The 11,452-nt window shown below is 59.0% G+C and overlaps 1 protein-coding gene across 1 annotated transcript; it reads left to right on the top strand.

Annotated features, from left to right (window-relative positions):
• Positions 1-3,540: 3,540 nt before the first annotated feature.
• On the top strand, positions 3,541-6,163 carry LYNX1 (Ly6/neurotoxin 1). The gene is made up of 4 exons (XM_068525693.1): positions 3,541-3,621; positions 4,512-4,713; positions 4,928-5,029; positions 5,234-6,163. The coding sequence occupies exons 2-4, from the start codon at positions 4,662-4,664 to the stop codon at positions 5,422-5,424; spliced, it is 345 nt and encodes a 114-aa protein (XP_068381794.1). The 5' UTR covers positions 3,541-3,621; positions 4,512-4,661; the 3' UTR covers positions 5,425-6,163.
• The last annotated feature ends 5,289 nt before the right edge of the window (positions 6,164-11,452 follow it).

The raw sequence follows: 11,452 nt of genomic DNA, 5'->3' as shown, positions 1-11,452 counted from the left end.
TGATTTTTTTGCTCTTATTTTTATCATTTCCTTCATTTTGCTTACTTGGGGTTTGATTTACTCTTGTTCTAGTTTCTGAAGGTGGGATCATAGGCCATTGTGTCGAGAACTTTATTTTTTCTCATACAAGCGTTAGTGCCAAAACTTTCCTTCTAAACACTGCTTTAGCTGCATCCACTAACTTTGATATATTGTGTTTTCATTTTCATTCAGTTGGAAATACTTTCTAATCTCCTTTAAAATTTTTCCTTTAGCCCACCGGTTATTTAGAAATGTGTTGCCCAGTTTCTAAACATTTGGTGATCTTATTTTTCTGTTCTTGATTTCTTGATTTAATTCCACTGTAGTCCAATAAAATAATTTGTAGGATTTCAATCCCTGTAAATTTGTTGAGATTTATTTTATGGCCCACAATAGGTCTATCTTGATCAATATTCTGTGTCCTTGAAAAGAACGGGCTCTCCTTCTGTACTTATCAAGTAGGTCACATGGGCTGGTAGTGTTGTTCAAGTCTCCTTTATCGTTATTCATTTTCTGTTGACTTCTATGAGCTCTTAAGAAAGGAGTGTTGGGCTTCGCTGGTGGCACAGTGGTTAAGAATCCACCTGCCAATCCAGGGGACATGGGTTTGAGCCCTGGTCTGGGAAGATCCCACATGCCGCGGAGCAACTAAGCCCATGCGCCGCAACTACTGAGCCTGCGTGCCTAGAGCCCGTGCTCCGCAACAAGAGAAGCCACTGCAATGAGAAGCCCGTGCACTGCAATGAAGGGTAGCCCCCGTCTCACCACAACTAGAGAAAGCCCACGTGCAGCAACGAAGACCCAATGCAGCCAAAAAAAAAAAATTCTCTAAGAAAGGAGTGTTGAAATCTCTGGTTGGAATCATGAATTTTCTTTTTCTCCTTTTTGTTCTATCAGGTTTTTTGGCTTGGTGTGTTTTGAAACTCAGTTGTTAGGTGCATAAACATTTAGGATTGCTATGTCCCCTTAATGAACCGACCCTTTTATCATTATGTAACGTCCTTCTTTATTCCTGGCTATATCTTTTGCTCTAAAATCCACTTTGTCTGATATGAGTGTGGTCACTCCTGCTTTCTTTTAATTACTGTGAGCCTGGTGTCTCTTCCTCCGTTCTTTGCCTTTTAACCTACATGTGATCTTACATGTACAGTGGGCTTCTTGAGGGCAGCAGAGACATGACTCTTTCTCTTTTTATTTAATCTGACAACCTCTGCTTCCTAGTTGGGGTGTTTGGACCATTCAGTGTGATTCGAGGTGTCATGGTTTTCACTGTCTCATCCTGCCTTCCGTCTTCCCTCTGTCCCACCTGTTCTTTTTCCTTTCCCCTCTTTTTCTGCCTTCTTGTCAATGACCAGATTACTCTCTGTGATTCCATTTTATCTCCTTTGTGACTTTATTAAGTAGAGCTCTTTGATTTTTCTTTTCTTGCTCTTTTTTTTTTTTTTTAATTCTAGAAAAGAATTCTTTTTGCCTTTGCATGTCTGAAAGCATCTTTATTTCCCCTTCACTTTTCAGAGATGTTTTTGGGGGGCATATAATTCCAAGTTGTTTGTTTTGTTTTTGTGTTTTGTTATTTCAAATATTGCTTCACTGTGTTGGCTTGTACTGTTTCTGACAAGAAATCTGCTGGCATCCTTCTCTTCTTGTGCATCACACAATGTCTGCTTTTAGTGGTTTCTCTTTATCACTGGTTTTAAGCAATTGATCACGATGTGCTTTGGTATAGTTTTCTTCAATTTCTTGTGCTTGAGGTTCATTGAGTTTCTGGGTTCCATGAGTTTATAGTTTCCCTGAGGGGAATTCAGGATAGAGGAAAACAGGATACTCGCCCTAGATAGCTAAGATGCACATCAAAGGAATAATTTCAATGAGCCCAGACTCTTGCATCTTCCCGAACAGAGAAAAGCACTAAAATCATTAACTTACGATGTCTGCTTTTTGTGACTAGCAGTGATCTTTTGATGTTTGAGTACATTTGTTTGTTTGTTTTTTCCCAGCAAGAACTCCTGTATGTCCCGGCTCCTCCCTTACCTCTTTGGACCAGTTCCTCAGAGCTGAGAGGCTGTCTCCTGGGCTATAGTCCTCAGTAGGGTCCCCAAATAAAATATTAACTCAAGACTTTTAGCTTGTGTGGGTTTGTATTTTTTTCAGTTGATACAAGGTTTCTCCTCCAGCCCTCTGTGAGCTCTGGGAACTCTTGTGCCTGCTTCTTCCACATCTTGGGGTTGGTTCCTCAAATGTGTGCACTGATGGGCCCTCAGCTTAAGACACAGGCACCCTGTGCTGACCTCCCCAGCCCTGTGGGTTGGAGAGGGGACAGCTCTCTCCTCTCTGCCCTGTGAGATCCAGCTGCCTTGGCTTCCCTGAACTCTCCTCTCCTCAATCAGAGAGTCCTGGGCTCTGTCTGGATTTCCCCTCCCTGCGCTGTGGCCTGCAGCTCTTTTGTCTCCCCCACCTCCAGGGTCATGGCCCCTGCTGCCTGTTGTGCGACCTCCGAGAACCATGGCTTCATTTATTTTGTCCCATTTTTCAGTTGTTTAAAGGCAAGCGTAAAATCCAGTTGCTGTTAATTCATCATGATCTGATGCTGAAGCCCACAGCATACTTGGGTTGTGACCCACGTGTTTATTTTATGCCCCATTAGAGTGTGAGCTTCATGACCGTGAGAATATTTGGGAACGTTTGCCCGTTTTATCCCCAACTCCCGGCACCCTGTGGCATCTCAGGGACTATTTGGCAAATACGGTGACCAACCATCCCAGTGCGTCCAGGGAGAGTGCCAACTTCGCTTTGGAGACTCAGGGCCTAGGGTCCCCAAGGTGGTTCAACTCTTTTAAAGAAAAATAAAATTGAGGGTCAAAGAAAATGTTGCATTTTTTTCCTCACATTAGAGAAAAAAAAAAATATAGGGCCCATGAAAATCTTAAATTTTGCCTTAAACATTATTATTACCGTCGAAGGGGGTCCATGAAACAATGGGCTCCTTTCAAGGCTTGCTTTTACGCTTTGTTAGGAGAGACCTGGTGTGGGGACCGAGGCCCAGAGATGCTAGGTAACTTGCCGAGGTCACACAGCAGGTAAAGCGGGGCCACGTGGGGACCCAGAAGCCGGATCCAGAAGTCAGCGCCCCCCCACCCCCCACCCCGGCACCCGCTGCAGCTCCGCTAACATCCCTGTACAACTGGGCTAAAGGAAGAAGGGGCGCGGGCTGCTGCTGGGGTGCGGGGCTGACTAGCAACACGGGGGTGAGTGGGCGAAGGGCGGAGGGCGGAAGCAGAGAGAGGGAGGGAGGGGCAGAAGACTCCGTCCCCGTGGAGATGGCCCGTGCCCCACCCCGAGGTGCGCATGCGTCTGAGGGTAGCGCGGGTGTCCCTGCGGGGGGCCTAGATCTGGGCGCGGTTGGCTCTCCGCGGGGGGCGCTGGGTCCCAGCCCCCGCGGGAAGGACGAACCCGCGGGCGGGGCGGGGCGGGGAGGGGCGGGGCCTGCGGTGAGGTCACGCGCGGTGGGCGGCTCTGCCGCGGGGCGGCGGCGCGGCGTGGTCAGGGCGGGGCTCACGGATAGACGCATTGTCAGACCCGGGCTCGCAGGGCCGGCGAGGGGTGAGTCGTAGGCGCAACGGGGGCTCGTTGTGGTGAAGGTCATGGTTGAGGTCACCCCGACAGCCCTCCGAACTTGGGACCGCAGTCTTGGGGCCGGGGCTCTCCGGGAGGGGGCGGGAAGAGCTGGAGCCTCAGGCCCGGCCTTGCTCAGACCTTGAACATCCCAAGGTGCACGCCCGGAAAATGGGTCATGGAAGATGGATTTGTTGTTCTCGGGAAGGGGAGGGTCTAATTTAGTTCCCCGAGGCTGGACTATCCGCGCGGGGAGGGGAGTCGTACTCCAGACACCCCCCAGACCCTTTCCGAGAGAGTGGGCATCTCCGCTCCAAACAGCAGATCCAGACTGGGAAGTTCTTGTCTTGCCCAAGTGCCCTCCTGGAGTGCATTCAAAGCGCATTTCCCCGCAGGCTGGACAGAGCCCCGAAGCCTTCCGCTGCCGGTAGCTCTGCAGTACTGACTCAAAACCCCAGGCAGGGCTCTGGAGGTCTTCCGGGAGAGGGGCCCCTAGCTGGGCCCTGAAAGTGTCAGAAAGTGGGGGGGGGGGGGCCCACGTGGGGACACGCCAGGGGCAAAGGGTAGGGGGAGCAGTGAGGATAGACCCACCCCCGGGGCCCCAGGGCCCTGGGTGGGAGAGGGCTGGGTGCCAAGCTCCTGGGCCCCTGCATCAACCATCCCTGGTAGACTGTGGGTTTGGCCTCGCATTCAAGGCCCCTCCAGCCTTCTGGACTCCCCTTGGCCCCCCACCCCTGCTTCCTTCTCATCTCATTCGTGTCTCCTCCTCCAGGAAGTCTTCCCTGACTCCCAGGCTGAGTTGGGGGGCTCCTCTGCCCAAGCCTGTGGGGCCCTCAGGCCCTGCTGTGACCACCTGTCCTCATCCCCCTTCTGTGCAGGGCCATAGCGCCTCCAGTCGACCAGGAGCTCCCAGAGGGCAGGGGGTTGTCCCACCCCCTCTGTGCCTTGCCCCAGCCCTGGCCTGAGTTGAATTGAAGACCAGCTGCTCTCCACTTCCCTGCTCCCACTCTGCCCTCTCACCTCCAGCCATGGCGCCCCTGCTCGCCCTGTTCCTGGTGGCCTTGGTGGGCCTACCTGTGGGTAAGATGGATGGAGAACAGAGGGATGGACAGACCCACCTTTGGGGGCAGGCAGGCTGGAGGGGGTGGGGGCAGAAATCCCAGTGACCGCTTCTCCTCCCAGCTGTTCTGACCTGGGGAAGCTGACGGGACCAGGGGGCTGATGGGCTGGAGGAGGGGGCCTCTCGCTGTTCTCTGACCCCCATCTCCCTCTGGCCCCGGCCCCCGGCCCCCAGCCCAGGCTCTGGACTGCCACGTGTGTGCCTACAATGGCGAGAACTGCTTCAACCCCGTGCGCTGCCCGGCCATGGTCACCTACTGCATGACCACGCGCACTTGTGAGTTGCTGGGATGCCCCTCACAGCCCTGCCTGGGGAGCACGGTGGCGGGTGGGGGAGTGTGAGGGAGGCTGAGGAGGGAGGCTCCCGCCTGCCCCAGGATCCTTTTTGGGAGCTCCTGGCTTAGAGGAACCTGGCCTAATGGCCCTGCATGCTGGGGTTGGCCCCCTCAGGGTCCTGGCCCACCTCCCCATCCCTCTGCAGACTACACCCCGACCAGGATGAAGGTGAGCAAGTCATGTGTGCCCAGCTGCTTTGAGACCGTGTACGATGGCTACTCCAAGCACGCGTCCACCACTTCGTGCTGCCAGTACGACCTCTGTAACGGCGCTGGCCTCGCGGCCCCTGCAACCCTGGCCCTTGTACTCCTGGCCACTCTCTGGGGTCTGCTCTAAAGCCCCGTTCCGCCCTCCACAGACTCGAGGGCAAAGTGCTCAGCAGCAAGGCCCCACCCTCTCCCCCTGCACGCCCCCCCGCCTGCCCTCCCCAGACCCACCCAGCCGCATCCAGGAGTGTCTGCAAGAGGACTCTTGACCTCCCCCAGCCACCCTGGGGTCTGCTTCCAGGTCATGACCTGTTGTTTTCAGAAGGCCGATGTGGGACCACACCTCCCAAGGCATCTGGCTTTGATGGGGCAGCTCAGCCCCCTCCTCTATCCAAGGATGGGGGTGTGGGCACGGTGTGCTGTTTATGGGGGATCTTCAGTTGGCCGGTGAACACTGATGTGAAGGTGTGTAAGTGTGCTGGAGGGGGAGGGGAAATTAGGGACCCAGGGGGTGGGGAACAGTCCTAGGAAGTAGGCTCCCCACGGCCCCAGGAGGGCTGCCCAGGGCAGGTGTGGCATGGCGGGCCGATTGGGGAAGCCCTGTGCCCACCCCCCGTCGGCCGTCCCCTCGTGTCTAGGCAGCCCTTGGCAGGGGAGGAAGTGGCTCAGCCTAAAGAGGCCCCTGAGGCCCCTCCAGACCCGGCGCTGGGCCCCTGCGCAAGGCCTGAGCCTGGAGAGGCCAGGCTATATTTGGTCGAGCTTGAGAGCTGATCCCAGGACTATTTTGGGCCAGGAGGGAAGGGAGCAGAGCGGTGGCCACCCGAAGCCTGGCCTTCAGCCCTAAGCAGGCCCTGGCGGAGTGCGCCTCTTTACGGGGGAGGTGGGGGGGGGGCGCCGAGAATTCGCCGGGGGCGGGGGCGGGGGCGGGGGCGGGGGCGGGGGCGGTGCATCCTTGAACCGGAGCGGGGCGCCCTCTGGTGGACGCTCGGGGCCGCGCCGGGCAGGGGTGGGCTCGGTCCACCGGAGGGGAGGCGGAGGCAGGGTCCGGGGGAGGAGGAGTCGGGGAAGGGAGGGGGACTGGGGTCAGGAAAAGAGGGGAGGGGAGAGGGAGAGGGGAGGTCCGGGGGAGGAGGGGAGGACGGGTCGGGAAAGGAGAGTGCAAAGGGCCACGCTCCCTCCCCGCGCAGCCGGGATCCCCTCGCCCCTCGCAGCGGCTTGACTGCTATCCCGTCGTCAGCAGGATCCCGACTGAACGAGTGCCGGGTGCGCTGGCCTTGGCCCCAAAGGGTTTCGCGGACCCCTCGACCTCTGACTCTGCCCACGGGGAGGGCGGGAGCTCCGCTCTGGCTGGAGCGCTCCAGCCTCAGCTCAGGGAGTGGCTCTGAGGTGCCCCGAGTCAAGCTGGGCCTTGGGACCCCCAGAGACCCAGGAAAGGGCATCATTTAAAAGGTACCCACCCTAGGTGAGCCCCACCCTTGGCCAGCTTGGGGAAGCCCGGGTCTGCCCAGCGTCTGCTGTTCTGGATCCGGGTGGCCCGGGGAGCCGGGTCCTCCTTCCAGTGAGGCCAGTCAGGAGGCGCAGCGTTGTGCCGGGGGTCACACAGCGCCTGAGGCCTCCTCAGCTGACCAGTGCCCCCAGCTCCAGTGTCCGGGGAGGGGCCAAGGAGCCCCTTCAGGTTGGCACGGCCCAAGTGTGCAGGATGGTGGCAGGTGCCCACGTGGGGGGTTGTCCCTGGAACTCAGAAGCCCTTGGCCCCTAAGCATGGCCCCTGTCAGGGGGACCTGTGCTGGAAATTCCTTCTTGAGAGCTTCCCTCTGGGACCGCCAGACGTCAGGGGATCAGGTCGCCCTGGGGGAGCCCGGGTAGGAGGTCCTTAGGCAGGCCTGGGTCAGGCTTCCCAGAGGGCCAAGAAGCAGAAGGACCGAACCCCAGAGAGCCGGCCAGGTGGCCCCTCCCCCTGATGCCCAGTGTGGTGTGAGCCCCTCCCTGGGGGAGGCTGGGGGGAAGCCAGACCCCACCCCCAGCTCCTCCACCCAAAGACTCCCAGGAGTGGTCCACCTCAGGGAAGTGACCACACTCCCCGCAGAACTGGCTGCAGGGCCACTGCAGCTCCAGATGCTTTCTGGGAGGGAGGGCAGCCGTGGGCAGACTGCCCTCCTGACTCAGCAGGAGAGGCCTGGGAAGCACTGTCACTGCCCTGCTTGTGCAAGCACTTTGTCCTGGGTCCGGTGGCTCCTCGGCTAGATCGGGTCCTCCCTCCCTCCCTCCTGTCCTGGCGGGGATGGAGTAGAGCCCTGCCTGGCCCCCTGTGGGCTCTGGGGTCAGTGAGATCAGGGATCCAGCAGCTGGGTGTGCTTGGTGTTGGGGGAGCTTCTCACACCTGCCCCTCGCCTCCATCTGTCCAACCCTCCTCCACCCTGACCTGGTCCCATCCCAATACCCATGGCACCGCCCCCAGCACCGGGGACCATGCTGCGCATCCCACCTCCACAGACTGGGTTCTGCCTGGCCCGGCTGTGGTCGAAACTCGGCACAGACACGCCTAAGGTGTTATGCTCACGCCCTGGCCGGGCCCCCTAGTGGGGAGTGCGTGGCACTGCAAAATCAGGGGAACGCACCAGTAGGGCCCTTGGAAATCAAACAAGTCAACTTGTCCCAACTGACTGTCCATGAGGTTAGTAACTAACATCTGCCCGTTTCCCTGCAGTCGTGGCTCTAAGCACTGCAAGACAACCCTGCAAGGTAGGAGCCGTTATCATGCCCCTTTCACAGATGAGGAAACTGAGGCACAGAGAGGTGAAGTAGTTGCCCAAGCCAGGTGGGACTTCTTGTCCCCCGCCCCCACTGCACCCCTGCCCCACCCTGCAGTCGCTTCTCCCATCAGCTGGGAGAGGAAGGGGAAGCTGAGAAGGTGGGTTTATAGATTTAAGAGGATTTTAGCATGTGAAATCATTATAACAGCTTAGGGTCAGGAAAGAGAGAAAATCAGCACCAGGAGGTTTGAGAAGCCATGAAGGACAGAGTCAGGGCGTCCAGCCCTGTGTCTGGGTGCTGGGCCAAGGGTGGAATAGCACAGAGGAGGGCAGAGGGGTGCCAGGCACTCCGAGCTCACCTGGCCCAGACCCCTTCCCCACCTGTGTCAGGATCGTGGGGCCCCAACGGAAACGAGAGCCCGCTCAGCAGGCGGAGAGGCCCAGGCTCTTTCTCGCGGCTTTTCGTGACGTTTCAGATCTGGAAGCAGCCTGCCTGTCTCAGGAGCGGCTGCTTGACTGTGTGGTGGCACCTCCATGGACTCCTGTGCCGTCCATCTGCCTGGAACACAGCTGCGGCCCCGGTGCAGGCGGACGTGCACAGGGGAGGCTGGACAGCTGCTTCTCACCTCCCTTTGTAACATCTGATTTGTGGTGATGAACGTGTATTTTTTTCATGATTCTAAACCTCTGAGAAAGGTAAAAAGAAAGTGAGAGGTCCCTTTCTTTTTCATCTCTCCCCCTCCCCCAAATTTTGTTGGATCCTGTCCCTCAGGCTGATCTGGAGCTTGTCGTTCACATCTCTGAGCCTCTGTTGTCTTGCTGATAAAATGGGGACAATAGCGCCCACCAGGCTGGGGCGTAACTGCCCAGTCTGGGGCCTGGCACACAGAAGGCACCGGGTGGACGGATGGATGAACGGATGGACAGACGGACGGATGGTGCCCTTTCCACTTCCTGACCCTACCCAGCATGGGCATCGACTTCAGGCCATGGCCCCCCCCCCCACACGGCCTCCCAGAGAGGTCTTGTTTGCACCTCCTCGAGCTAGTGAATAAATGGTTGAATACATGTGTCGACTTTCTGTCCCACCAGCCACCCCTCCTGCGCTCACCTCCACCCAGTGGTCTGGTTTGCTGGTCCTGCTGGCTCTGTCTGTCCTAGACTCCCGCCCACCCTGGGTCACCCAGTCTAGACCTCGAACCAGCCCTGGCCCAGGGCAGGGGATGACCCACGGGAGGGGAGCCAGACAGGAGAGGCAGGAGGACTCCCAGGGTTCACAGGAGCGGCCCCAGTTCTGGTTCCCTGGGAGCGAGGCAGGCCCACCACCTCACCCAGCGGACCCCTGGGGGAAGGCTGACGGGGCTGGTGGGGGAGGTGGGACCCCAGGAACCCCACCACCACCCGGCTCTTCCTCTCTGCCTGGGAGCGGGGTCTGAGACCGACTGCCCACAGGAGCCCACCAGATAGAGGGATGGACAAAAGCCACTCGGGCTGCCAGGGCAGACAAGGGCCTCTGGGCCGGCAGGGCTGGCCCCCTTCAGACAGCCACTCACACTGCCCCAACGGTGCACCTCCCATTTTGGCAGAATGGCTTGGCTGGCGCATCGCTCCCACAAAGTCTGGCTCCTGCTCTCAGGAGGGTCCTTCTGGGCTCTCACCCATCATGGGGCCTCTCTTAATACCCAGGGCCTTTCTGCTCCCCGCCCCCCAGCACTGGACGAACACCCACAGGTCCTGGGCCCTGCAGTACAGTCACGATCGTGACCAGGGTCCCTCGTCACTCCCAGGGGGTAGACAGTGCAGAACCACCACTTCTGGAGGGAGGCCCATTTGACAGACAGGAATGCTGAGGACCGTGCTTTGTGGCTCTTCGGAGGGCAGCTGCTCCGCTAACTCACCGCAGGGGGCCCCGCAGAGGGCCGTGCTGGTGAAGCTTCTGGTTTTGGCGGGCCCTAAGCTTTGTTTGCATGTTTAGGGCCAGGGGCTAGGCCCCCAGGCCTGAGCCAGACCCTCATTCTTGTTCACCCGGGAGGCCAGAGGCTGTGCGCTGAGGGTTCGTTGTGTGCCACGCCATCTTATGTGATCCACGGTCGTATCATCTGAGGACCAGGAAAGAGGTTTATGGAATTAAATGAGGCTCTCCGGAGGCCACACAGCCATCGAGCCTGGGGACCAGGCTGGAGCCCCGTGCTGCCCAGGCCCCAGTCCAGTTCCTCGGCTGAGCTGGCCTCTGGGGCGGGGCAGAGCAGCAGCTGGTATAAGACAGCAGCCCGGGCGCCCTGGGAGCCAGGCCTCTCCCCAGGAGGACATGAGGCTGCTCCCTGGACTCCTGCTGGCCGCTGCCTTGAACCTGGAGCTGGGCGAGTCCAGGGGTCAGGGCCACCTCCTCTCCAGCCCTCCCCGCTGGCTCTAAGCCTGTCCCTCCGATCTCGGCCACCACTGAGCTGTGACTCCCACCTTGGGGGAGTCCACTTCCTGCCCCCGCGCCCCCTTTCCTGAGGCACTGGCCCTCCCGTCCACCAGCTCCTACCCTCTGCCCAACCGACCCCCGGACCTGCGGGCCCATCAGCTGAGCCCTCACCCTGTCCTCGTCCCTGCAAGAGGTGCGGACCGCTCAGCGCCCTGCCCCTGGCTTGGCCCCTCCTTCCCCACCCCCACAGGCCTTCCCAGTCCAGCAGTGACCCCACCCACCTGAATTTGATGTCTTGGCCTGCTCCTGGGTCCACCCTCCCCTGCCTTCCTCCTTCCTCTCCCCCAGGGAGGATCCAGGCCTCTCCCCTTTCTGGTCAGGCCTTATTCTGGAGGCAGTTTTCCCACTCCCATCACTGCAGTCTTCTCTGGCTCCGCCCACATCCACTGTCGCTGGCTGCATCTGCCCCTGAGGCCTGCTCAAGGGGTCCTCGGGGATATGCCCCAAAATGGGGTTGCCCACACCTGGCCTCGTCATCTCCCCACCGACCCCCGAGTTGGGGTGGCATCTCCACCCACCCAGATGCCTGAACAAAACCAGCTGGGACCCCCCCAATCCAATCCCAACCAGCCCACTCCCCCAGCCCCCAGCCGTTTTCCCACCTGGGTCAGCACCCGCCTCACCAGCCCCATGGCCCTAAATGAGATGGACAGAGGAAGCATCTGGACAGCCCCGGCCCAGGCCCGGCGCTCCCCCTCCCAACTGTTTCTGGGATCTGCCCACTGTCTCCCCTTGCAGGGACCCTGGGGAAGGGGGGTCTGTGCCCTGTGGGAAAAGTCTGTGAGACTCGGGGCCCAGGCCTCACCAATGACCCCCGAGAACTGCCCCTGGGTCATCAGGGTGGATGGGTGAGGACAGGAAGACTGGGGGATCTGAGCTCAATGCAGAGAAAGCCCTTGTCACCGCCAGGGCTGGGTCACGGGGGTTGGGCGGCC

The sequence above is a fragment of the Eschrichtius robustus genome, chromosome 17 (assembly GCF_028021215.1).
Source record: "Eschrichtius robustus isolate mEscRob2 chromosome 17, mEscRob2.pri, whole genome shotgun sequence".
Lineage (NCBI taxonomy): Eukaryota > Metazoa > Chordata > Mammalia > Artiodactyla > Eschrichtiidae > Eschrichtius > Eschrichtius robustus.
The sequence above is the reverse complement of the archived record's forward strand: the minus strand, read 5'-3'. Positions and strand labels throughout refer to the sequence as shown.

Excerpts from the sequence above, each read along its gene's own strand:
- LYNX1 (XM_068525693.1), top strand. The coding sequence starts at position 4,662 with ATGGCGCCCCTGCTCGCCCTGTTCCTGGTGGCCTTGGTGGGCCTACCT. Across the intron at positions 4,714-4,927 it reads CTTGGTGGGCCTACCTGTGG|CCCAGGCTCTGGACTGCCAC; the intron begins GTAAGATGGATG and ends CCCGGCCCCCAG. Across the intron at positions 5,030-5,233 it reads CTGCATGACCACGCGCACTT|ACTACACCCCGACCAGGATG; the intron begins GTGAGTTGCTGG and ends ATCCCTCTGCAG.